Source organism: Notolabrus celidotus, chromosome 1 (genome assembly GCF_009762535.1).
Source record: "Notolabrus celidotus isolate fNotCel1 chromosome 1, fNotCel1.pri, whole genome shotgun sequence".
Taxonomy (NCBI): Eukaryota; Metazoa; Chordata; class Actinopteri; order Labriformes; family Labridae; genus Notolabrus; species Notolabrus celidotus.
The window spans coordinates 27,689,769-27,717,453 of record NC_048272.1 but is presented as its reverse complement, the minus strand read 5'-3'; the positions used below and the strand labels follow the sequence as shown (position 1 = coordinate 27,717,453).

Below are 27,685 nucleotides of genomic sequence, written 5' to 3'. Positions count from 1 at the left end.
AATGTGCAAACTATCTTTCTTCATTTACAGTAACAACAAAGAACAATGTGCTTCATTTCAATACAAAGTTTCCAAGAAGTGTGCACAACTCAGCCAAAATAGTTGGTTTTAACATAGGTCCCATCTCTGACATGTTAAAGCTGGAGTAGGAGATCCTGAGAAAGCCGCTGCAGTTAGCTTGATTTTGAAAGCACACAGCCGAACAGAGCCCTCCCCCTCCATTCAGAGCAGCCTGTAGGGAGAGGGGAGGGACACGCCTCCAAACCATAGACTGTAAAAAATATGGACGTAGTATCCGTGACGTCACCCATCTGTTCCTGAGAGCTGTTTTGAAGCAAATCGACGGCGGCAGCCATATTGGTAATGCGGAACTCAACTAGGCAGAGTGTGACGTAGTGTGAGTCTCTTAGCCAATGGCTGTGTGTTCCCGACCGGGAGTCACGTCAGTCATGTCCTTATTTGGGCAAAACTCATAATCTTAATATCTTCTTAACCGTCACGTTAGAAAAAAATTCACCCCCCGTACAGTGTATGCCATTAGAGAGATTAGCGTTGTAGGGCCAAGCCGTTTTTTGAACCAGGCTGTAAACATGTTTATTAATGCTGCAAAGATCGTCTTTTTCCCATTCATATCTATGTGGTTTCCGGTGTTTCTGCAGCCAGCCTCAAGCGGATTTTCGATGTATTGCAGTTTATATCACTTCCGCATTGGCTTCATCGTTTGAGACCGGAGTTTGCCGCTTGCTCCAAACACATGAACGCGCTGTGGCAGACTCCAGCTGGAGGATGACGTCACGATAGCTGGCTGTGGAGCGGCGAGCGATTTACTTTATTTTCATGGAAGGAAAACATGTCTATCTCCCATGTAAGTAAACCGCTTATATTACCACATTAGAAAATAATGTAACTAGTTAGAATGCACAGCATAGGTTGCATGTTAGCTTTACTTGTGTGTTTTTATCATCTGAATACAGCTAGAGTAAGGTGTTACTGCCGGGCTATTAACTCCTGGCTAGACATGTTTATTTTGATTTGGCATGTCATGATGTTTAGTTACTAGACGGCTACAGTGCCTATATATTTATTAGCGTTCACCATTGTTGACAGTCTTCATTTTCGTGTTGGAACTTCAACATATTGACTGTTTTTTGTCCTTGTTAGAGCTCTCATCATGACTGCTGATTACGATCCTAAGCGAAGCACCTCAGGTCGGAGAGGACGAGACCGGGGTCGAGTGCAAGGCAGATCCAGACGAGCGAGAGGGAGAGCAACGACCGGGGACGAGCTCCAGATCCTGGGGACAGCAACAGAAAGTTCCGCCATGCTGCACAGACAGGTTGTTGTCTGGCAGGGAGAGCAACGACCGGGGACGAGCTCCAGATCCTGGGGACAGCAACAGAAAGTTCCGCCATGCTGCACAGACAGGTTGTTGTCTGGCAGCATGGAGCACTTGGTGCAGGTCATAGAGGAGTAATACCTTGTTGCTGTATCTGGAAAATCCGTGACCCTTACCCAGATCCACATGGACAGTATAAAGGTTTCAGTTAGGAGTGAATGAAACTATGACATGATTACATACAATACTTTTATGGCGACCCTTTTGTTCTTTGAATATATTTTACATTTATCTTCATGTAAAAAAATACATGAGTGTGCTGTGTATACATTTGTTAAATAAATCTTTAAATTTACACTGGCCTTCTCTCTTCAAATTGCAAAATAATTAAATCCATATCAAGTAACATACAACATTATAAACAAATAATTGCAATATCAAAGAGTTGTTTTACATTTACTTTTATTAGAAAATGTATTTATTACAGAAATAAAAATAATGGCTGTTGAAGGTAAACATGTTGGCGTGGATCATCCGGCCTCCTGCTTCTCTTCTTGGGCATCCCCCCCAGCTCACGCAAGCCTCTGCGTCCCGTGTTTTAACGGTGGAGACGTCAATGTTTCCTTCTCGTTGCTATGAAAACATAGACAAGACATCATGTAGACTTTATACAACATCCCATTCATGCTGATAAAGAGCAACAGAAGAGCTACCAGCTAACAGACTGTACACAGGTCTGATAAAGAGCAACAGAAGAGCTAGCAGCTAACAGCCTGCATACAGGTCTGATACAGAGCAACAGAAGAGCTAGCAGCTAACAGACTGTATACAGGTCTGATAAAGAGCATCAGAAGAGCTAGCAGCTAACAGACTGTACACAGGTCTGATAAAGAGCATCAGAAGAGCTAGCAGCTAACAGACTGTATACAGGTCTCTATTAACATAGCTACAAGCCGTTAGCCGGCCGCTAGCATTAGCCGAAGTTATCGCTAGCTGTCTCATAGATGAATAAAACCATGAACACAAAGACAAATGAAATGACATGATTACCTGTCCAGTAGAAAATCAGCAACCATGGCGTCGCTTTAGAGACCCTTCTAATCATTCAGCTGTCTCAGAAATGCAGCCCGAATATTGACTCGTGTTTGTATCTTCATCCAGCGTTTTTAAGTCGTCTCCTTTTCCATCACAGTCTTCCTCTTCTTGCTCTGCGTAGCGGCAGAACTTGAGGGCAGAAGTTGGGCTAATAACGTCTGTTTCTCTCTCTCTGACATGTTTATCAGATGTTCTGCGTTAGTGAACAGCCTGTTGATGACGATCTCAGTCAGGTCACGCGCACTCCTGTAAACAGTCGGCGTGTCTTTCGGCAGGTCACAGGTCATCAGGCCGGTCAGCCAATCATTGCGCTCGGTGGCGAATGGCTGATTGTATGGACTTATTGCAGCCTAGCTGCTGACACAGACAACTGAGATTTCTCATCTCAGTGTTGGATCACATTGTGTATTACTCCCTATCGATGTATATATTGCTTTTTGCTAGTGATTGATAAAATGTATCAAAATAACATGTCCTACTCCACCTTTAAGTTGCCAAAAATATTTGGGGGGATTTAGGGTGGCTAAAACTCCTATCAATTCAAATTATTTTGCATACAATAACAACTCTCTTCTCTTTCATCTTCCAACCACTGCAAATGGCCATTACTGGTTTGTCCATTCTATGTTGCTGTAGATGAAGATGGCGGCCTCCATGGATTGGGACTTATAACTCTAAATATAACATACAGAGGCTTCAATTTTAAGATATTTGTTCCTGCTTGAAATGTAACCATCATTCAATTTGTCTGGTAATATGTTACAAGCTTTATTATCTATATTTTTCCTTTTACATATCTGTAACAGTCCCAAACAGGCTGCTTTTTTTTTTTAGAACTGTGTCATTTGAATTCCCAGTAAATGCCGTCCTGACCTGACATAGATCCACATACACCAGTTCACCTGTCCCTCATACATCATCCTCAACCCCCTCAACCCCCACCTTCATCTTTTAGCCCTGCGCCTGCCTGTCCCATCTCAAGCTGCTGCCTGACAGGCGGCAAACTGGGTCTGACAGGTGCCAGGCAGTGTCACGGGCTCACCGCAGAGAGCAGCGCCTGTCTCCACTCATTTCCTCCTCTATGCCCCCTCACCTGAACCCAAACCTCAGCCCCAACTCCTCCTACCTTCCTGCTGGGAGAGCACCATGCCAAACAAAGAGGTTTCCTTTATACAGACAGGCCGTCTGAATGAAGGCTTTTCTTCCCACCATCTTTGTTGTAATGTTCGGGTTTATGCTTGAGAGGAAGATTATGGGACACGCTATGGAAGGAAATTACTTGAGATCTAAGGATAAGAGGTTATTTGCATTTTCAAGAAATGTGTGAAAATTTCTTTCAGGAGACTTTGTACAGAATCTATAGTGGTCCATATGATGAATTGACACAGACTGAATGGTTTTGGCACACTGAGGTAGTGGAGGCGGGCACTTTTGAGAACAATATTTACTTTCTTTTTTGCTGTCTGCTTTAGAATATTCGGTAACACTTTACAATTGTGGAACGCTCTTCCTGTAAATATTCGTTCAGCTGTCTCTGTTGTCACTTTTAAAAAACTCTTAAAGACACATTATTTAAAAAGGTCTTCGACTCACCTTGTACAGACTAATGTTTTAATTATGCTATTGTCTGTTTCTTTACTGTTTTATGATTTCATTTTAATTTGAATATTTTTGAAGCGCTTTCTAATTTATTCAATGAAAGGTGCTATACTAATAAAATGTACCTACTTACTTACAATAATGGTAGACATTTTTTAGCTAATTAATGCTAACGTCATGTTGAAGTGATGAATTTCTGTTTGAATTAATTTAGGATGCACCATTAGTTCCTGTTACTCATCATGAACTAATAACGAAGTTACTATGACTTAAGGTAATGACTACGTGTTTATGATTGTGACTTAGATTAAACACGTAGTCATTACCAAGTCATGATAAAAATTTTAGTGTTATGTAAGGGTCACTCATTTACAGCAAATTAATTAGAATGACTGAGATAAAGAAATGTTAGAGTCATCTGTACTCCAATTTCCAAATTACAATTCATCCCAGCAGGGAAGGGTCTGCTTCTATGCTATGTGTTTCTAAAGGAAACGTTAGCCTGTTAGCACACATGCCCTCAGAGCACATTCAGTTATATCGTCTCCTTTGACAGGTTCCAATAAATGTATTTGTTTTCACTCTGGATCAAGACACTTCCATCAGCTGCAGCTGTAATTGGTTTTCATGTAAAGTGAGATCAGTTAGAAGATCAGCTGATTACCTCTGTATGCTCTTCCTCAAACACACAGGTCCATGTGCATACAAATACTTATACATACATGAGAGCAGCAATCTGTCTCCTACACTCACATATATGTAGGAAACACATTTACCACAACTCAATTAGGCTGTTGCCATGCAGATCTTCTAATGGTGGCTGGGATGACTGCTGAGATTCAGACATTGTAATGCAGTGCAGTAAAGGTTCCCCAGAAATTATTCCATCTCGTGAGAGAAAATTTCCACTTGGCTCCTTTGTGTCTAAGAGAGAGAGTGACTCTTAATGGCTCTAAATCAGCTGTACAGTAATTTGATGTTTGATCTTTGCCACCCCTGAGGCATAATGGCCTTAGTTATGTGATCCTGTCCGTTCAGAGCGGGATGAAAGTATCTTGATGTCTCACTCTGCACAAAGGTGTGCTGTTAGCAGGAACATTCACAAGGCAATGAACAAGATGGATGTGGTGGAGCAGGTGGCTGCTCAGAGGAGGAGGAATGTCTTTTCCCACCTTAAGCACTCTTCAGACTTATCTGTTTTGAAAGCACCTTTAACAATCTTTCCATACATCAGAAATATCATTCAGCAGAGTCCCACACCATTCCCCTATCATTCCCTTTATTTCCCTGCATCCTACAAAATAACAGATGTCAGATTTTCAAAAAATACACTTTGTGATTTCAGAGCTTTGATCTTATTTCCTTTTTTCATTGGGACCCTTGGGAAGGGAGTGTGACCCTGCTAATGGTAGAACTCATCAGCATCTGCAAGGGTAATTAGCCAAATTAGCCAATCCCTCATCTCTGAGGTGACTCCGGTGTCGGGGTGAACATTTGATGTGCACAGAATCTCTGCAACAATTATACATTTAGACTGGGGACCTTACCTGTTGGCTGTGTTTATTCCTCAACTTATATGAGGCCACAGTGCCTTTAATATCAAGGAAGGTGAAATAAAAAAGTGATGCTTTAACACTAGTCATCCATACCAGATAAAATAAGAATCATATATCAAATGAATTCCTTTTAGTCTATTAAAAATGTAAAACAGAAGTCATCATTGTATTAGCAGAAACTCCTGTGTGCTTACACAGTCTTACAAATACATTCACTTCCTCTTTTTGTATGTATGTGGCATATTGGTTTAAAAAATCACTCTTCTCTTACAGGTTCCATAATTTCTCTCTCAGTGATTACACCAGTAATGCTTTTCCTTCTTTAGCAGAACTGTCTTATTATTCAGCAGCTCTCAGTCCATTAAAGGGCAAGACATATTGCCTTTTTCCCCCATTAAATCTCTCTTACTCACTCTTTTCCATCCATTGTTGCTTACACTTCTCACCAAGCCTTCCTCTCCATCTCGCCAGGAGAATATTTAACCTTGGCGAGGCTCAGGGAGCAGATGGTGGGCCCTTATGTGTGTCCGGCATCATCCACAGCTAATTAAGTGATGTCTCTATAAACACCTAACCACAGGTCAAACCAGCCTGGATATGAAGATAGCAAGTTCTGGCTGCACAGAGCAGGAAAAGAGTCCCACTTCCTTAGTGAATCCACATTGTGCCAGCACATGGACCATTTCTCCCAAACCAGGACAGGCCTGCTAATGGCTGCACCTGCAGCTTCTCTGAAAAGGCTCAGTTAGGACTGCATTGGCAATTTTAAGATGTTCATCAATTAAGCAAATACATATTTCACATTAAGAATCACAGTAATTCTGGATACATAATATCACAAAATAAATACAAAAAAAATGTGATTTAAAGCTGGGGTTGGTAATCAGATTTAGATACACTTTTTGTTATACTGGTTAAAATGATCTTTATGTCCTGATGGCAATCAATACATAATGTGTTCTTAAAAAGAGCGAAGAAAAGCTGCTATCTACAGCCGGAGTAAACCGGGGAAAACACCAACCAATCACCGTTTTTTGGGTGCCACCATTTTAAACCATTCAAATCCCGTCCTGCTGTTCTGCCTGCCTCCTGCGCGTACATTTCCCCGGCGTTCATATCCGAGTCTCTGTCTCCTGCCTCTGCTTCCCCTGACTCTACTGGCTGCCCCTCTCGCTGGACCTCGGGCCTGTCCCCTCTGACCCGATGAGGTGCTTTGCTCAGGACTGTAGTCCGCATCAGAGTCTAAAAAGCTCTCACCACGGGGCTCTGACAAGCAGAAGAATGAATGACATTTACTAAGTCCTACAGAAAATGTAGATGTATTGTAGCGTCCGTCCGTCCGGACGCTGTAGGATGACGAGCCGATTGATGACACATTGAGTTTTAATAACAGGTCACTGTCGGCCGTGAGCACGACAACCAACAAAACAACAATCAATGTTTGAATGAATGAAAAACTTCTCTTGTCTCTCCTCTCTCCAGCTCACACACTCTACACCTCTCCTGATGCCTTCACTAACAGTCAACACTGTAGGAATTAAGAACATCTACACTGAACACCGTTTAACAAACAGTAGAGTTGTTACAGTATTATGTGTGTTATAACTTTTCTCCTGATCTCGTGTCACTGGTACAACTGGATAATGCTAGCATGACAGTTGTGAGTACTAACAGCAAGCCATGTTTGTTTGTGTTTTTAACTTTCACTATGATAATGTTTTGGTGAGGACCATTTTGAATCGATTTTGGGAGGACTTGAGGAGGAGGGGAGGGGTTAGACGGAGTCATGAGGACATGCTACATTCATGCTAGTTTCCGAGACTGCCAACCCCAGCTTTAAGTTTTAGCTCTCAAAATATGGAGATATTTTCTATAACAGTTTAACTTTTATGCAAGTAATATTGACATTTATTGTACAGTAACCAGAAATCCTATAAGATCAAACCTAGTTTTCTGGGTCCAAACGAATAACTGTAAAACTGTTAATTATCTTGCTTTGACAGTCCCCTCCAAATAGCGTAGCTTTTCTTTCAACCCTACATCACAAATATTAAGATTACCCAACATGTTTCAGAGGTTTCATTGACACTTATAAATCAGAGTCCCTCACACTGATATCTAAACGAATGATCAAACAGAACACACACCACGACTGAATGCCACACTGAAGTGTCTATATGCGCGTCCCAAAAATGCAATGTGCCTCTTTCAAGGCTTTCTCTGTCACAATTTAAAAAACAAACAACTCTGTTTTTCCTCTGTTTTTGAACGCACCCAGTGGATATTCTGTATTAGACAAACATTACATTGTTTCATTCAGGGGGTCATCTAATGATAAATGTTCGAACACCGTAATTGGTATAAGCTTGAAATCGACATTCATCTGCATTTGTTTGAAAATGACCCTTTTTTTTTTTTTTTTAGAAGATTGTCACACCCTTGCATGTGTTAATTGACTAATTGACATGTTTTCTGTGAGGTGAAAGGATTGCTGATTGGCCACACCTCCTCAGATTGAAGCAGCGTGCCCACTGATCTTAAAGACTTTACACTCCTATACCTTTGTGTATCATTTGTTTAACCAAGTTTGTAATAAAAAACGTACTTAATTTGGTAAATGTTGCTCCTCCTGTCTTTTTATCATAGCCACGAGATGACCACTAACGTGATTTTATTCATTTTATTGACATGTAAAAACATCTTAAATCCACAGCATTGTTGAAATAAGACTGTTGGTTAAAAACATTAGTGGTAACCCACAGTCCAACTGTTCATCTGCTACATTCAGAAAAAAGGTTGGAATCAGGAATTCTGATATAACAATCACCCAGTTTAGGCAGTCAGTCAACAGTTTTTAAATGCTGAAAAAATGCAGCGCTTGTCTGAGTTCTGCCAAGATAAGCCGGTTTTGTGTGGGATATCATCTCTGAGACGACACATTTGACAGACAGTCCTAATTCATAGTTTTACTTCTCCATGAGTTCATCATGATTGGGAAATATATAAACATTGTATTAAACACAGAGAGTCTGACACAGAATTGAAGCCACCATTCAGGAAAGTTTTGCCAACTCTGTACTCTATACATTTCCCAGGAAGATGTCACTGATTTATGCCACCTTGCCTTTTTTTTTTTTTTTACTCTATTCAAGCTAATCTATTTGTGCACCACACTGCAGTTGTGTATATATCCTGTCATAGTCACTGAGTATGCCACAGGAGCTCTACCTTGTCCCTTTTAATTTCATTGGAAACAAAGCCTGCGAATGGATAATTGGCTCTGCTGCTAACAACAGCCTTTGTCCTTGTTGCTGATTACAGAGCAGAGGAAATCTTTATGACAGGCCTAGCATGTTTTTTAGTCCCAGATTGGTGGTACAGCCGCAGCCCTCACCACTGGCGCTTCCCTCCTGTCTTTAGAGATGTTAAGATAGGCAGTGAACAGCAGGAAGACTGTTGTCACTCCAGCAGCAGACCGCAGGCTGGGGTGTATAATTACCACTTACTGCACAATCACATGTCTTGTCACACCCTCCATAGCAGAGCTCTTCAGATACACACTCAAATTGCAGAGGAAATTTTTTTTCCTTTCACAGTTTCCAACTTTTTTGCATTTTTTCTTCCATTTCATCAATATTTCCTATTTCCTTCTCACTTATTACAGCTCTCATTGATTTAATATAACCCCTGTGATCTTCTGTTGATGCTAATTTGCAACAGCATGCTTGATTTACGTCTTCTTTTCCTCAGGCCTGCCACCCTTTCTGCTGGAGTCCCCCCCTCCCTATTATATATCTGCCTCTTGCGCCTTCACTCTTCTACTTTGCTGCGCCAGCACTTGAAAGCAGAGTAGCTAGGGGTGGTGGTTTAATGGGGGTTGGGGGCTGCAGGCCCAGATGAGAACAGTCAATATTTCATATCTGTGCCTGGAAGGAGACACAGAGGGCAGTGCGAATTCAAATAGGGTAAGATGTACGACACCTATACACAGGTTAACCATCTTGCCAATTGTAGGTGCTGCAAGAGGCTGTGCGCCTGACGGCTCCTGACAGAAAGAATTCATTAATTTCAATTCTTGTAAATAGAACATGGTCTCCTAAAGAAGGCAGCACTTGCACTATGGAAACTGTGAAATTGAAAGCAAGGACAACCATACAGGTGAAGCTACATTAGCATAAATCAAATTGTCAAACTTTTACATTCCTTGGATGTATGTGTGCATATTGCAGACACGGCTGGAAGTTTTGCATACAGCACCTGTGAATAGCAGCAATTTTTCCCCTTCTGATCAAGTTTCAGGTGTGATTATGTGCTGCAGTTTCATGGTGTGTTGTAATGAAAGTGGATGGCTGTGGATGAAAGGGGTGTTCCCTCTCACACTGCCAAGTCCCATTCTTTCACCTGAACTCAATCAGCCATTCAGCCTGTGTAGACACAGCTTTCTGTTGGCTCCTCATATTGGTTTCCATTGCCCAGATTAAACTCTGCAATCAGTTCACATTTCTCACCACATCCCTCTCAGGTTGGCTACATCTGCACTCATTCAGGCCTCAGCCGTTCACAATGACTGCAGTCTTATCAGGTTCGAAATAGTAGCTCTGAATGATGTGATGGGATCACTTTAAGCTTGAGGATCACAAGTGCTCATGAAGATGTTAATGTTGTGACCATATGTCTGAGTGCAGACTTATTTCTATGGTAATGTGGCCATTCATATGGCTTTTCTAATATTTGCTCACAGCAAATCAATAAAGACCAATGTGCTGAGTGCATTCTGCAGCAGATAAGTATGTTGAAAATGTATTCAGTACCTATTCGTATATTCAAGTATATAGAACTGACATTTTGGAGGTTTTCCTAGAAACAGTGTTCCTGCATGCAATCATCACTGCCTGGTTTTCTATTAAAGTGAGATAAATACCACCCAATGACAGAAATTACAATACGAAGGATAATGTATGGGGTAAATAAAACTATGATCTTCCTATAAAAGAAAGTTGGGTACAGAGGTTAAAATCCAATTCTCTATGCAATAATAAAAGCGGAGCAGAGTCTATTGTACCTGCCTTTGTCTGGCCCTGGTTAAATACTCCTGCTGTTTTTTGATCTCTACACAAGCCTGCTTTTGGCTCCTTTGCAAGGCCGTGCCACTTGGGTGCTGAACTGCTTCATTCTGGTTGCCTGTGTTTGTTTGTTTAAAGCTGGGCTCTGCTTTCACACAGACATAATTAAATCAAGCCTAATCCACTATTTATGCATTCTGCCTCTGAATTATTCACACAGCAGTTTTATGTGTTATTGCATTTTTTTCGTAGACATTCAGAACTTGCTTCCGTTATTGAAAAGCATCTCTCCCCCCAAGATTGCTTCTTTATTAATTAGCTGCATCCCCCCCACTACGCACACACACACACACACACACACACCACACACACACACACACACACCACACACACACAACACACTACTGCACAGTGTGGTCACGTAAGAGCTGTGCTTGCATTTCTTTGCTCAACGCAAGTATGAATTTGCCTAATGCAAGTACACTCTCCATAATAAGAGATATTATAGTTCCTCAAGAGAGTACATAAGCTTTCCAAGAACATTTTGTAAATTGAGAAGTCTGTGTCCACATTTAAAACAACATATAGCACACCCATCTTTATCTCACTGTTAGATGTGAGAAAAATGCACTGATTTTACCTTTGAAGTCTGTTCATTTGTCCTATGAATATGCCGTATGTGTCTACTTTAAATCTACATGCTCTCACTAGGTCAGCTAATAAGTGAATATAACATTCATTACCACTTTTACGCTGTATCTCCTTACAAATCTAGTAATTGTGAGCTGTTTCTTCTACTGTCCTGCCAGGATGAATCCTGGATGGCCAAAACATGCTAAGTCTGAATAACCAGACTGATATCATTAGAATGATTCTGTTCCAACTCACAAAAAGAGGACTGTTAACTTTGCCTGTTTGGGGTCCTTTTTCCATTTCCATGTACATTACAGAAGAGGCCAGAAATCTCAGTGTGGTCTTTGACTCTGTTCTGTTATTTAATACTAAAGAAAGCCCTACAAGATTATGGCTAAAATGATAATAACACTTATTTTGATCAATATTAAGATCATGATTATGAATCACTATTATTTACTTACACAGGATCTGCCTTGGTATTTTTGAACCACACCAGCACATTTGGTCAAACCTAAAATATTAGTCAAATAGCATCAAAGCTTAATTCTATGAGAACTTTATTTGATGATAATACAGTCGAACACTATGGTTTTACTGGTAGTGGATTATTTCACAATGTTGTTAAACACTTGGACACAAAAAGTGATTTTCCAGGCGTGCATGGGTTGTTTTTTTGTAGTTTACTCACTTCCAGGAATTATACAACAGGTACAAGTACAGCAGCGCAGCGTAGCTGCATACAGCATAAACATTGTCGGTCCTCTCTCTCCACTGCGCATGTGCACCTGCGCATCCCCAAAAGACCCAAAACTGCTCCAAAGCTGCCCCAAACTGCCTGCTTGAGCCTTGCTCCTCCGTATTACACATTACACATAGGGATAACACACAAATGCCTGTGTACCTGACTACTGCACAATTATTAATTAAGACAGATTATGTATACAATAACAAAATAACAAAAATAAAAATTAGAGTGGGGGGTGTCTGTCCATATCAATGCATGACATTATTATAGGTCCCACAATATGGTAATACAAATTTTATCATCTGAACTTGCAAACATTTTATCAAATAGCACTTAAGATAACCTTTCATGCAATGTTTTGGTCTTGATCTTGTCAAAGAGAAAACTTGGCTAATAACGTTATATTCATATTTTATCATGATATGCACCTGTAGGTTGTTTAGCCATGCAATCGTAGCTTGTTTAACGCTAATTACTATGGTTAAAACTCCAGCTTCACTGTCCGTGCTGCCTTGTCCCATACATCACTGGTGGATGAAAACTCCAATGCATTATTTTTATTTTCGTTAAAGGGATGAGACAAGAGAAAATGTTAGTGGTTAACTGTTGGACATTCAGAATTCATATTTTCCCCCACTGTGGGTCTAATCTGTCTGTTAAAATACCAGCATTCCTGGGTGATTTATCTTGGTTTGGCCATATGTTAGACAACATATTTTGTAAGAAGTTTTGCAATCTTAACCACCTTAGTCATCAAAGATGAAGATGCAGTTCAGAGTGCAGTGAACTAAATGTCTGCCAAACATGGCTGTCAACACAGGAACAGTTAGGGACTGTCCTAAAAGTGCAATTCATCCCTTTTCTTTATGTTTTTACCTTGTTTCAAATATTCTGTGTATTATTCCTGATTGTTGTGCAGCTCTGTCTCCTCCCCTGCAGAGTGTGGGTGTTTCTGTGAGAATCTGTCTGTGTCTGTGTATTTTAATCAAACGGTAATGCAGCTGTGGCCTCTGATTGGCCATCTTAAACAGAATTAAAGCCTCTAGATTGGATGATGATGATCATCACTGGTTTTAGGTCTAAACTGCGGCTTTAGTCTGATTTGACCTGGATTTCTTGATTTCTTGGGAGTGGGAAGAGTGGGGGTCACATATGTTGTATCTAGGTTTCCCTGATGCCAAAACACAATACATATCTGTGTTCATGTGCACCTTTTATATGTGGTCAAATAAATATATCCATGATAGCCACAGAAAGAGTGACTTGGAAGTAAGGAAAATTCCTCTTTATAACCACTTTTTTCTGTTTGCAATGCACCTAACTTACCCAGTAGATCAATCGAGACAGCACAGCAGCATTGCATTAGTGGGCGAGTCTAAGCTAAATTTTTTAAATAAGTTATTATTAAGGGTTCAGAGTGTGAAATGTTGAAGGTTTAAGCACTTGGTACAACCTTCATACCAATTTAAGATCGGCTACATGGATAAGTTTAAAGCAAGAATATTTTTTTTTAAATTAATGACCAAAACGTTTTGACATTTTGTTGGCTAAAACTAGACTACAACTGTAAAGGACAAAAAAAGACTAAACTGTGACTAAAACTAACAAGCATTTAAGAGTAAATCTAAAGTAGCTGTAGAATCTAACACCGTTGGCAAGCTACTTGTAATATGTAGTGAGCCAAGCTGCTAGTACTCTCCACTAAATTAACCCCCACTACACCAAAACTACCCCCCAGAGAAATATAGTAAACTAAGCAACAGCTACACCACAAAAGTAGCTTGCTACATCAAAGCTTTTAATGTATTGTATTTATTAATTATAATTGTATTTCATTTATTATTATTGTTATGTATTATTATTATTATAGTTGTTAGTATTAGTATTATATTATTATTATTATTACTACTGTTATTACTATTAGGCCTAAGGTTTGCTGTTATGCTATATGGTAAACTGTAAAAAACTTGCCAATTGGCTAAACTTGTCCTACTCTCCCCTGATCTATGTTCTTCTCTCTAACCTCATTTATTGTGCACCTCTTTCCTTCTGTATGCACTGTGTTAGTTGTTAAAATCTACTAGCAGGTGCTTGCAGACTGACCTGGTGATGGTTAACTTCTTAGTGGTTGGTTATGAAGCTTATTCAGGAGTCACTTGCAATGTGCTCTCAAGGTAAACTCGTGGTTGTGTGTCTGCACAACCACCACCTGCCAAGGACGTTTTGAGTTCATGTTGTAATTGTTGTTTCGTCACCATCATACAGGAGTAGATAGTCCATTGCAAATTTACGTCTGCATTTCAGTTGGCGTTATCTACTGATCTGATCTGCAGAACTGAGGAAGTCATGTACTATGTGATGGGCATGAGTAACAGTCAATGATGTGCTCTGGTATTGGTACATCTAGCATGCATCTTTGTTAATTGACGTGTGAATGAAGTTGTCCCTCGGTAGAACAGTTGAGCAGAACTGATGCTCCTCTGTTTGTTCCTCCATAAAAACTTCGGTCTAGTTTGAGGTAAACATGCTAGAATTGGTTTTCAGCGTGACTCTGCTAACACTAATCCTCAACCGTTTGATTTCAGACTGCAACAAGGCACTCCACTGCACTTCAACTTTGTTGTGGAAAAATGTAACTTGTGTGACTCCAATTCACTACTTGATAAAAAAAGGGCGTAACTACTTAAGAGCCATTTGATTCTGAAAACAGAAACACTACCACCGAGCTACTGAGAATTGTAGTTAAACTACTAACACCACTATTTGTACTTCACATGCCTCTTGCTCTAATTTGCTTTGCTGCACGTGATTTTCTAGGCTTAATTTTGAATTGTTAAGATACATGATGTCTCTAAAAAAACACATCATCAACACCCAGATCATCTGTTGTTATAATGTACTCATTAGGGATGTATTTTTTTTAATGCAAGTTGTTTTATTTTGATGACTGTTAAATTGACTGCTGATATATGTAGACATGCACACATACGGGTGAAGCAAAAGAAGAGGTGGAGGGGGTGAAGACGCTATGTGAGAGGCCGAAGTCCAGGCCCAGGTGACAAAATGACTGAGGGTGCATCTGAGATTAAAGGATTAAAGTGGTTCACTGAAATAAATCATCCTGTCAGCTCAGAATAATCATTCAAAGTAGTCATATTGATAGTTGATGGTCATTCAAAAAGGCCTGACTCAGCTGGTATATCACTTCCCTAACGACATAGAGGTATGTTGCCCAAATATAACAGACAAAATTATTCCGGAATTCAAAGTGTTATGGCTAAGACACAACAAAATTCCACATTCAGAACTAGTTCCTTATGGTGCGTTCACACCAAACGCGAATAGAATCATTCGCGCGAATGAATCACATGTAAAGTCAATGTAGAGGCGCGAGTAGACGCGAGTAGAGGTCTGGCGGCGCGTATCTCGCGTATTCGGCGACGCGAATGGCGCGATTCGCGCGAATTCGGCAACGCAAATGGAGCGATTCGCGCGAATGGCGCGCATCATTCGCGCTGTACGCGCGCATTGCGCGATACGCGCGAATTCATTCACGCGAACGATTCGCGAGAGTTGAAATATCTGAACTCAAGCGAATGAATTGCGGCGCGATAGCCAATCGGCGTGCAGATCCCCCGGTAACGTGTGTTGTGTGATGTATGGACCAGCGGAGATTCCAACGGAGATTCCCTCATCTGGAATATATGGGACACTTTGATTCTATCACCGTGCAGCTTCCCCAAACTCTGTGACTCTACCTGTTCTTATGGGATGAGGAATAAACAGGAGCTCACTGTGAGGACAGAGAGGGAGCAGGATTATGTGGTGAGTTGTGAAAAACTTTGTCTGTCAGCTAGCGGTTGAAGTAGTAGGAAGTTATCTCTGCCCACTTTAGTATAACCGGCTTCCCCGAGCTCAACCTTGTTACTGCGGTCAAGCCAGCCTCCACTTCTGAAACGAAAGTCAAGCCAGCCTCCACTGTCTTCTGTTTGATGACAACAGACAGCTGTGGCGTGGGAGCCCCCTCCCTCTCGCGTATATTCGCATCTTGGGACTCGTTTACACGCGATTTTTACGCACGAATTGAGCAAGTCATTTGCGCGAATAGAGCGAGTACACACAAAACATTCTCGCGTCCATATTTGATCGTTCGCGTTTGGTGTGAACGCACCATTAGTCCTTTACTCCTAGTCCTGTAGTTTCAGTAGCCAGCAAACAGTGAAGTGGTTAACTTTGGTTAGCGTCTGGTTGCTGCTCATAATGTTACTGATCTCGCCATAATCTGCTGGAGTGTCTGGAGCGATGGAGGCAGTTGTGGTGTTGTTGTTGTCCATAATCCGGAGATAGATTTTGACAACTCTACACAAACGTAGCCTACAGGGATTCACTGAAGGGAACCCTGCTGTTGCAAATGACGTGCAGGACAAATCACATGCACATGTCATGGCGATGGGTGTAAACATGACCTGACTCACTGTTGTCACTTAAACCCTTGTTTATATAGGATACTGGGAATGTGTGAATTCGAATAACCTGTTAGTGTGTGAATATTTGAACTGAATGTGTGTGTGGGTGTCTGTGTGTGTTTGTGTGTGTGTTTGTGTGTGTGTTTGTGTGGGTGTGTTGTGTGTTGTGTGTGTGTGGGTGTGTGTGTGTGAACCAACATTGATATCAGTTGGAGAATACCAAACATAATAAACAACCTAGATTAAAAAGGGTTGCATTTTTGAAATACTATTGTCAATCAATGACCACATGACCTCAGAGTTTCCATGGGGGAGCATGTCATTTCAAAATCAATAACTGCAGTCAGTCATTTTTCTTTAATCCTTGGTGGAACAACATTGTGATCACAATCGTCCTGTTTCCACCAGCTGTCACTTATTTCTGAGGTTAGCCATTGGTGTACCGTTCAGATTTAGAAAAAGTTGTTCATGCTTTCATCAGCTCTAGACTTGGTATTGTAACATACTCTATTCTGGAATTAGCAAGGGAAGCACACATAAACTAAATGTATTTTGCTTTGTTTCTGTTTTTGTCCATATTTTTAGATTTCAGTCTTTTGTGGCATGAACATGAAGTTTCGTATATGTCATCCCAATTTAGATGGCTACACATTTTTTTTACAATTTGCAACATTCAAGAACAAAACTTCAGAAAAATAAGCCCTCAGCCTCGGATATTCACCACTCAACAGATTTTAAAAGTTATGTCCCATACATTTTAAAGGATGAGGTCATTTTCTGCTGGCTTTGAAAGACCGTAAACGAGGTGCTGCTGTCTTTTCATGCTTCAGTCTAAAAACACATAAACATTTGGACTTTACTTTGAATACACATTTTTAGTTTAATGAGACGTTTAACAGAAAATGTTTTACTTTACTGTGAAAATAAATTAACAGTTTAATTTTAGTTTGTTAAGCAAGTAGGCTGATAAGAACATACCGTTGCCATGGAATAGGAGAGATTAATTTGTTTTTAAACCAATAAAATTATTTCTGAATCAATATTTAGTGTCAACTAACATGGGTGGCTGTGATTAGAAGCCAGACGGGGTGAACAAGACCCCAATGTGAAACAAGTCTCAAAGGTTGGATCCTGCTCACCCTGTCGGGATTCTAATTCACACAGCCACCAACTCACTGTACATTATTTTTTTACCTAACATTGGAAGAAAGGAAACAAGCTTGTTATATTTGTCCCAGTTTTTTAGGGCTGGCAACTTTATCAAATTGGAAAATGTGGAGAATTCAATCTTTCATGGATATGTTTAGGTACTGGGTAGGCTTGACATTGTTCAAAATGTATCAGTTGGTAAAAGGTAGAACATTTTTCATGTTTATTTTATTAAAATTGAGCAGACTCCTTTTTCTAACACACGTAGGGCACATGATGTTAACATTAGGATGTGTCCATGATCTTGAAGTATTGTGTTTTCACTGTCTTTCAACATGTCTGTGGTACGGGAATGCAGTGTGCTTCCTATGCTATATTTAAAAAAATGTTTCCAGGTAACAAAAAGAGACGCTTGTGTATTCCTCCTCATAATAGAGATTGGAAAAATCATGCAGAACCATTTATTTTGGCTCTCAGGAAATTTCTTTAAAAAAAATCCATTTTTGTGACAAAGGCCTGTGTGGCATAACGTTGTGGGTGAGTTGCTTCAGAGTTTTTTTTCCCTCTGTTGAAGTCTGCTAAACAGGGGAAACAGACATGGGGCTGGGTTAATTAGGCAGAGTAGATTCTGATGTTCCAGTTCAAATCAAAATCAAACGGCATCCGCTATCATCCATCACTGTCGAGCCGCTCTCCATGCACCTATACCAGGCAATCATAGTGCACTAAACAGAAGTCACAAGGTTAGTGATACAAGAGTCTGCAGGAGCTCAGACTGCTTTATTAGAAAGTAGAGAACAACGTAAAGTCTATGATAAAACATGATCTATTTGCCTATTGATTTCTGCCTGTTATCTGGATTCTACAATCTGATCCCTGTGGAGGCAGAAATATCTGCTGGACCGTACTCCTGAATGTGTGAAGCTTACTGGAACAAAGCAAAGGATTATTAACCAGTCTTAGACTAAATTAAAAAAGCAGATCATGGGTGAAATTGTTTGGTATCATCTCACATCCTTTGCTCTTCTTAAGGTGTTATTAAATTGTTTACTCTGGTCTTTTACTGATGGACCATTTTCAATCTGTTGTCTTGAAGCATATCTTTTGTGCATATATCAATATTTCATTCACTGAGGAGGAGCAAGTAACAACAAAAGTAACAACACTTCCTGAAAGACTGAACGGATTCAATGTTGTGGAGTTAAGAGACTCTGTGCTTTACTTCAGTGATGCTTTCTTGTGCCTTTTTTCAGTTTCTTTTTGTTCATAAATTTGATATTCACTCACTGAAAACTATGTCAGTCTGACTCTTTGGGGGATAAACACATCATTTTAACAGAGTGACACTCACAGTATGTTGACTTCGTTACAAAGGAATACTTAAGAAGTCTTGAAGTGGTTAGTACTGAAGTTTGCCTTCCTTCACTGAATTCACCAGAGGCCAATGGTCAATGGATCTGCAATGACCCATAAGATCTTTGTTAGGAGAAATAGGCTGCAAAGTAAAAAAAACAATGCACTTGATAAACACATGCAAAAGTCCAAAACAAATGCAATATTGGAAATGGGCTACAATTACAATTACAGCAATTAAGCTGCAAATAAATAAATGAAGAAAATATCCCCAAAAAATGCACAATCACAGAAAAACATGACATGACAACTGAAGTGCTCCAAGCCTGCAGGGGCGCTCAGTGAAACAGTTCTGAAAATTGTATTATCAACAGGAGAGAGGAAGATGAGGAACTTATTATAAGACCACATAATGGCTGCAGAGTGTCTGCGAGGGCAGGGCCTCACTGACTACTGCGCAAAACAGAACTATATAACCTGTGCAGAAACCCACGCAAGTGTTGAAATTGAAATTGTTGATGGACAACTGTATCTGTTATAGTTACTGTTTGAGTGAGGCTGAAGTTAGCTATAACTCTCAGTTAGCTAGATGCTGCTTGTGGTACTATTCGTTGCCTCTGCCAGCTGTCAGGTTCTAAATACAGAGTATGCATTAGCTCAAGTTGCCCTGCAGCTACTCTGATCTGAACGTTACTCCCTGTCGTCATATCACACCATTTTTTAATTCAAATAGTAAATTAAATTCGTCCTCAGGCTCAGTTAAAGTTTCACTGGAAAAAACACTTGACTTAACAAATGAACTGTTCCAATGAAGCGCCACCTGGAGGTCTGGAGCACTTACGTTGTCATGTCCTGATTTGCAGTAGTGTTCTTCTTACACAAGTTTCCTGTGTTTTTGGCATAGCTGTACATGAAGATACAGCATACAGTCAGTGGTTTTGGGATTTGCTTAGTCTATGTTTTAGCAATGCTTTTGTTGTTTTTTCAGTTGTTTTAACTCTTAGCACATTTCCCTTATAAGACAGTCCCTTTGTTGCATTTGTTTGTATGTTTATAAACATGGGTTGTCTCTGAATTTGCAGCTCTCGTCTTTCAGTGATGATCGATCAGGCTGTTGCAGATCGGTACAGCCTTATTGGCTAGTGCAGTATGCATTTAATAATCCACATTTTGTCTTCACTTAGACGGAGTATAGTTCTAGCAGCAGACCACATATTTTAGAGAAAACACAGAAACCTCAACAGAATTCTGCTTTGTCCACAGTCTCTTAAAACTTGTTAGAGGTGTCATTAGATAATCGGCTGCACTATTGTGTTCATTTGATTCACCTGTGTCCTTGAGAAGAATAACAGAAAACCCTCTGAATATTCCAGGAATGCCTTGTACCTGAACGAGAGTCTTTTCAGCCTCTCTGAGAGTAAATTAATGTGGAGAGTTTGGTTGATTTCACCGGGCTGTCATATGGCTCCTGATATAACTGTGAAGTTTTCTCCTTGGTCAGCAGTCAGGGAAGTTTCACACTGAAGAGAAGTCGTACTTTTCTCTGCACAGCTGACAACATTGCAAGAGTTGCATCATCAGCCACATCACTGTGCATGCAGCAGAGATGAACTCTGTGTGGCTTTTACATCTTGTAGATCTGTCTGTTCAAAGAACAGTTCACATGTACAGGCTCTGTCACACAGGGCATCCATGGCAGTAAAGAAATATATTCAGTAACTCAGCTCATTGATGTCAATGTCTTAGGTTTACATTTGATCAGTGCCATTCATCTGCCTGGCATGTTGAACACTAATGAACTGGCAGGGTTATAACAAACCATTTACATACTGTACACATTGCCCTCAGACGATGAGCTTTAATAAAGACAACAGAGCTTTATTAGACTAGACAGTTTTGCAATTGATACAATCTCAAAAGCACAGGGCTTTTTGGCTGCAGTCCATGTGAGGGGATGAAGACAAGCATGAAGAATAAAAGTTTTCCATTGTAAAGAGTTGCAGTTCAAGGAGTGAAAAACTGCTTTTTAACAATGAGATATTCATTGATCAACCTGTTTGATAAGACCAAGGCACAGGGAGTGCTTGTTCGCAAAACTGATAGGATTCATATTTATAGGATTAGTAAGTTCTGCAGTATGAAAGCTTTTAGGAGCACAGTGAGCTCTGACAGAAACTGTTTCGGGCTCAGAGCTGCTTCAGAGTCAGTGACAATGAAATGCCTCTTTTATCTGCTATTTATATAGGCATGAGTAAACAAGCATTTCATGATCTATCATTTAATATAGAGGACTTTTTCACATTTACATAATAAAACTTTACAGAGATTTAAATCAAATCAAACCCTGTCACTTACCTGCCTGTGGTCGCCAGTGAACACACACAGAGGGGTTTATGTCATTAACAGAAAATAACATTTGAGACTATTTACTGCTCCCTCTCCCATTCAGTAAAATTAGATACAAACAAAACTGACTTGTAGATATGATATTATTCTATAATCCATTGACTGATAGGAAACCTCATCCACTCATGATCCAGTCTCTTTAATGCCAGTAAAATGCAGAAGTGTGAGATGACACTGAAAGGGTTACAGCTTACATCAACTAGTCTAGCATGAAAATTAAAATGTAAGTATTTTTTTCCCCAAATTTCGAAACTGATGTCAGACCGAAGTGACCGTGTAATAGTTGGACCTTTGGTGAACCTTTGCAAATCTTGTGATTTTGTGATTATCACATTAATAAACACTGCTGCTGTAAATTTGCAGAAAAGTTCACGAGTGACAATAATGTCAGTAAATAAATGTGGGTTATGATGTCTAACAAAGCAAATAAAAGAGATCAGAGAGAGAAAGAGAGGGCTGCATAAGAGAAACGTTTAACTCTTCACTTTGAGTGCACTTGTGGAGAAATGGCAAATTATGATATAAGACATGAAAAGTAGCATTTGACAGTCTGTTTAGGCAATTTTATGGTTTTACTTTGAGTAATGTCTTACTCCCCAAATAAAAAGAGAACTGGGAGCCATTTTGTAAGATTTGTTTAATAATTCAGGACAGCCTTAAACCAATTTACTTGGAGTGCCCAGATGGTATTTTTATTACAGACATGCTCAATACTTGAGAGGAATAATTTACTTGCTTTCTGAAACTGACAGGATACCTTGAAGCCAGGATGAATTCACTGAGCAGGGAATCAGCTGGACCCTTCTCTGAGCTTCTACTACAACAAAACAATCATTTCATGAATATTATTGTGTTCTCGCTGCAGAGGCAGACATGGGGTTGTGGGGAGTCATCTGGCCACTTTCTGCACAGCTCTCTTTTGTTGCTAATTAGGTTAAAAGTTGAGACAGCATGTGCATGGTGTTCAGTGCTTACAAGGAAATGTGGTTGCAGTGTTGGCAGGAGCCCCTTCCATGTGTGGACGTGCAGTATTCAGCAAACTAAGACATTTCCCTCTTCTTCTCCCTGTGAACTGTCCTTCCTGTCAGCAGCTGCTCCCATGTGAGGAAGTGACAGTGACTGATAAAGAGCTGTGACATTATTTATTACTCATTGTTTATAGTACAAGGCATGAGCTTTAAATCCTTGTCACACGGTCCCTCAGCCAAGTTTTCTAGGCTGTTATAAAAGCAGAAGCACAACACCCTGAAGAGAGATGAGTGGAGCGCATTACTGATATAGCTGACCTTAAAAAAATCTTGCCCTGTGGACCGAAACACCCACTAAGCTGCAGTCAACTAGACTAGAAGTACTTCTTAATTATCTGCCTCCAGCAGTTTATTTTGAAGATACCGTTTAAAGGAAGGAAACTGAAGAAACCACAGTTCAGAGGCAGTTGTTTGAATATTGCAGGAGTTGGTGGTGAAAATAAAGCAGCAGAGTGAATGTCAGCGACAGGGGCAGACACTGGGCTGTGTTGATTGACACTGCTGTACTGTCCTATTCCTTTTGATGGGATTAAATTGTCATGACCTCTCAGATGTGGAAATTGTGTCATTGATCTGAGGTTTCACAAATGTCAACATTATTAAATTGTGAAACCAGTTAAAGGCACAGTTCACATTTTTCCAGGTTTAATCTCAGACCACTGTGATGAAATTCTAAATGTATTATTAACTTACTAGTTTTCACACTGTGACTCGTGTTTTTTTTCTGAAAACTCAAAAACATCTAGCAAAATAATAAGCGTTTTAGACAACTTATATCTTTCTTTTGGTAAAGTGATATATTAAAGTGGTGACTGAAAACTCCTCATACGAAATAATGTGATAACTCCATATCACAGAAAAAGTTTTCACCTGTTTTTAAGACCCAACATTGCACCTAATGATTCGGGAAAATGGGCACATTTCCTGCAGATCATCAAACAGGCTGCTCATTTCTTGGGCTTTATTTCGTCTTGAGCTCACATTCACAATCACAGTCTTATCCCACAGTGCTCTATCATAGCAGCTTTAATAAAAAGCTAATAACTGCAGGTCTTGGCGCACTTATACCGCGGATCAGTGGCAGAGGGGAGAACTGGGGTGTGAAATAGACTCCAGTTGGCTGATGGACACATGAAAAGACTCGGATGGTTGGTTGTCACTCACACAGCCAGACCCGCCTTTGCTGCATTTGAAGTTAAAATATGAATCTAAATAGCCCGGAAAATGCATTTTTTTTCTACCCATAGATCCCAGAAGTGTACCGGCTGTGATCGCAGCCATCTGAAGCGCACACACACTCTCCTGTGGCTGCTCCGCCGGGCGGTAGGAGGGGTTGTAGTGACGCTGTCATCCAATGGGCACCGGCTTCCTCTGGACGGAGCTCAGCATCACAGTCTCAGCGGCACTTTTGCGCCAGACAAGTAAGGAAGGTCTCTCACTCAGCACCCGAGGAGAGGAACCAGGGCTCCGGGAATTACTGAGCTGTTTTTGGCAAAGAAGACTCCTCTCGTCCTCTTCTTATTTAACACGCGGTTTAGGAAAGATGAACGTTGGCTGCGTCATCCTGGCGTGCACTCTCCTCGTGGGCGCATCCTCGGTAAGATGAGTTAATTTCTGTATGTCTTTTCGGCTTACTGTAGAATGAAAGTGCTGCACTGCCGTAGTGCTTAATGTTGGGAATCGCGCTGCCTGCGCCTCTGAAAGTGGCTGATGGTGGCTCACTTTACGCCCGCAGCGCTGCGCTAAAGGCAACAAGATGCGTGTAATCGAGCTAATATAACGGTGTTTAAGGTCAAGAATAATTGTGTCTTACTGTGGTTTAAAAGTCTCTCACAACTCTGTCCGTTAGCCCCCCTACCCTCTTGCCTAAATGAACTGCAGTGCATCAGTGCAGAGGACAGCGCTTTGTAGACGGGCTTTTCTTTCTGTTGGCTGCGTTTACGCACCGGCATCTCTCATTTCTAGGTTTCTAGAATTATTGGATGAGTTTGATACTTAGGTATTTGATTTCTTGAATGGGCTAAAGAAGCGTGAGTTTTGGAATTCAGAACGGGTTACCTAACATTATGTTGAAAATCTGGGTGATTAGTACTGTAAAAATCAGATTTATTTTCAATTATTTTAAGCAGTTGATTTAAGTTTTGATGATGTAGCCTTCAGTCAGATAACTTACCTGTGTATGAAAATGTTCTTCATTCAACCGTTAAAAAAAGGTCACGAATGAGAAGCATCTTTGAAAGTGCAGTCTGGAGAAGTGCGTTGCACCTGCAACTATGTATCAACTGTAATTTAATGCAATTATGTCTGTCTTCGTTGTCTCGCACATGCACACACCCTATGAGCTCTAACACTTAAGTCTGCTGGAGTCATCATATTCTTTATTGTTGTATAGCTACTTGTGCCATGATTTGTGTTTAATTCAATTATGATGATTAAATAACTTGTGAGTGTTAATAACAGTGATGATGATAATGATGATGATGATGACTGCCGTCATTAAAATGCTTTAATCACTCTGGTTTAGCGGTTAAGTGTCTCCTGTGAGGCTCAAAGTCCCCTTTAGACAATAAAAGCAGGTGTATTAAGCCTTCGATGTGGATTTTCTCTCTGTGACTGTATGCAGCACGGAATTGTCTGCATTAAGCCTTGCTGTGTAGCTAGAGAGACTGTGAGGTTTAATATCAGTCTGAAAAGACTGTGAGGCCAACTTATGACCCCGTGGCCATAAGTCAATTTGCCAATGCTTAAGAGACCGTCTTGTTTTATTCCTCAGGGGAGTAAGGCAGGCCAGCCCATCAAAGCCCCATGCAGACCCGGCTTCTCCCAGAATTTCTACACAGTGATTGTCCCGAGAGACGTTCTGCACGGACAGAGCATTCTCAAAGGTAAGTCTGTCACCACTGGATCTCATTATCACTCTGATGATATTTCTCCTCTCTGCTTGGATCTCTCTCCCACTTCATATAGAGGAAAAAGGGAGAGTGTGTTTATATATGTGTGTAGGAGGACATTTAATATTGTGAGTGGCCCTTCATCACTTCTGATGAAATATGAAGTATGTCAGAAGACTCTCAGGTTGCTTTGGCTTGCTTTAAGCAGCTCATCTCGGGCACAGAAATGCAGATATCTGAGCTTAAAGATCCAGTTGTGATGTAGCTTGGGTTGTATGAAATGTGCAATGAGATGAAATGTGATGTGACAGCAGGTGTGAAATGCATTCTGTTCAAGAGTTGTCATTTAATATGGAGTGTCACTGATCAATGAACACCTTCATTACACTGGTTGCAGTGAAAGAAAACAAAACATATCCTCCTCTTCTTGATTGACTAAGCAGTAGGCAGACTCATTTAAATGGCCTGTTGCTTCCCAGCATGTTTGCAGCTGGAAGCTTAAAACTTTCATTTTATTTCCAGTGTTCTTTGTAATACATTTTCCAGCCCTTTTATTCCTTCTGTTTTTCAGAGGAATTCAATTTTGTTTTCATTCGCTCCATTTATTTTGAGAGCAGGAAATGTACTGAATCTACTGTGAGGTTCGTCTCCTGCCATTTGAAATGATGCTGCCGTTTCTTCTGCGGGTCTCTTCTTTTGGCAGGTAAAAAAATTGCCATAATGTAAAAAAAATCCTCTGATTTACCATCCTGGGGAGCTATGTTTCCATTACACAGACAATGTTACATTTAAACCTCTAAACTACAAATGCACAACAAAGTACTGCACTTATGTTTGCTCGCAAAGTCTAGTTTGGACTTGTTTGTTGGTTACTTAGATTGTTACAAACTTCCTCATATATCTGTCCAGCTCTTCGCTCTTGCTGACACTCTCGTGCTATATCTCAATAACTGTGTACAACAAGCTTAGCACTCCCCTGACACTTCGCTTTTATAGCCAAATATTTGCCTGTTGTTATGTGAAATGCTATTTGCCGGGAGAAAATGGCATCCTCATTGTAACAGCTGTTTGAGCACTTTCTGGCTGTGAGCAAAACAATTGAATTATTCTGGAGGTTATTTTGTTATTTAGGAGGCTGACAAGGACGGTGCAGCCGGTCAGCGGGGAGCGAATGTGCCTAAGGGGGCTCAGGGGCTCAAGGTTTCTGCCTGTTTTGAAATGGGCTGAGGCATCATTACTGACCCAAACAATGTTAACAGAGGGAAATGATCTGTCTAGACAGATAAAATATGTTGCCTCTTCCTTTGTATTTGTGTGTTACATGCACACGTGTCTCAGGGGATGTTTCACAAACTGGACATGTCCCTCTTGACATATTAGCTACTGAGACCTCCATTTAAAATAAGGTTTCAGCAAAGCTCAACTGCATCAATTTTATAGAGCTTATGTGCAGCATCGGCTCAAGCTTTGATCTCATATTACCTTTGCTTCCAGTGTTGCTCTTTCATTTTGTCTTTGTGTTTGTTCTTTGTGAAAATCAATCTGAGAGGAACGTTGTCCTCCCAACTGGCCACTCAGAGGGATATGTGCTGCAGCAGCTTAAGTCCTCAGGCAGTGATGAATGTGCAGGGGCGAACCTTACTAAGGCTGTTTTCTATCTGCTAAGTGGGAGGAAGTCTTTAGTACTAACGCCACAATATGTATAACCTGAAACTGTCACTTTCCAAGAAAATGAATGTGCTTTGGATGAGATGAGGGAGGGTCTGAGATGAACCAGAGCTGGCTATAGTGGGTTGCTGGACTGCTGTGGGCCGTGGTGTCGGTTGTCTCCCCAGAGAGATGGACAGTGAGCGATGGGGGAAGAAATAAAAAGCTGTGGCCAAGCAGGTGCAGTGTGAAGCAGGCCTCTGTTTCCAGACCCTGAACAATGTGTGGACCGCAGCTCTTTCCATGCTGAGGTAGAAGGAGGAGATGTTTTTCTCTTCTCATTGTATTGACAGTGTGTGGGTAGTGTAGGAAGTGCCTGGCTGATATTCCAATGGCAAACTTATTATCATGAGTCTGAGTTAATTGGAAATGTAGGAACTATTTTAACCCCAGGCTTCAACTGGCCCTGGTTGTTTATGGTGTGTGCTTTAAGGGTTTATGCTGGGGTTTTATTACAATCCCCAGTCACTGCTTCTTCTTACGCCATCTCCCAAAGGAAACCACAGACTTCAATTTTTGGATGTTTGGCAAAAGGTAAAATCTGCACACCGCTCCCCACTCCAACAGGGTTTTTGCGTTTACTGTTGCTTGGTTACATATTGATCAATTCGATTTTGAGCCCAACAGCACTCAAAGACATCATGTTCTATTTGTG

At 40.6% G+C, this 27,685-nt stretch overlaps 1 protein-coding gene across 2 annotated transcripts in view; it reads left to right on the top strand.

The window, feature by feature from the left end:
• cdh4 (cadherin 4, type 1, R-cadherin (retinal)) overlaps positions 1-27,685 on the top strand; it is a 265,554-nt gene that overhangs the window by 19,022 nt on the left and 218,847 nt on the right. Inside the window, exons 2-3 of one of the 2 annotated variants that reach the window (XM_034686336.1) lie at positions 23,680-24,029; positions 25,206-25,317. In XM_034686336.1, coding sequence (XP_034542227.1) covers positions 23,787-24,029; positions 25,206-25,317 — 355 coding nt within the window. In that variant the 5' untranslated portion in view covers positions 23,680-23,786. Of the gene's footprint in view, positions 1-23,471; positions 24,030-25,205; positions 25,318-27,685 lie in introns of those variants that run through there. The other variant, XM_034686407.1, reaches the window with a different exon arrangement.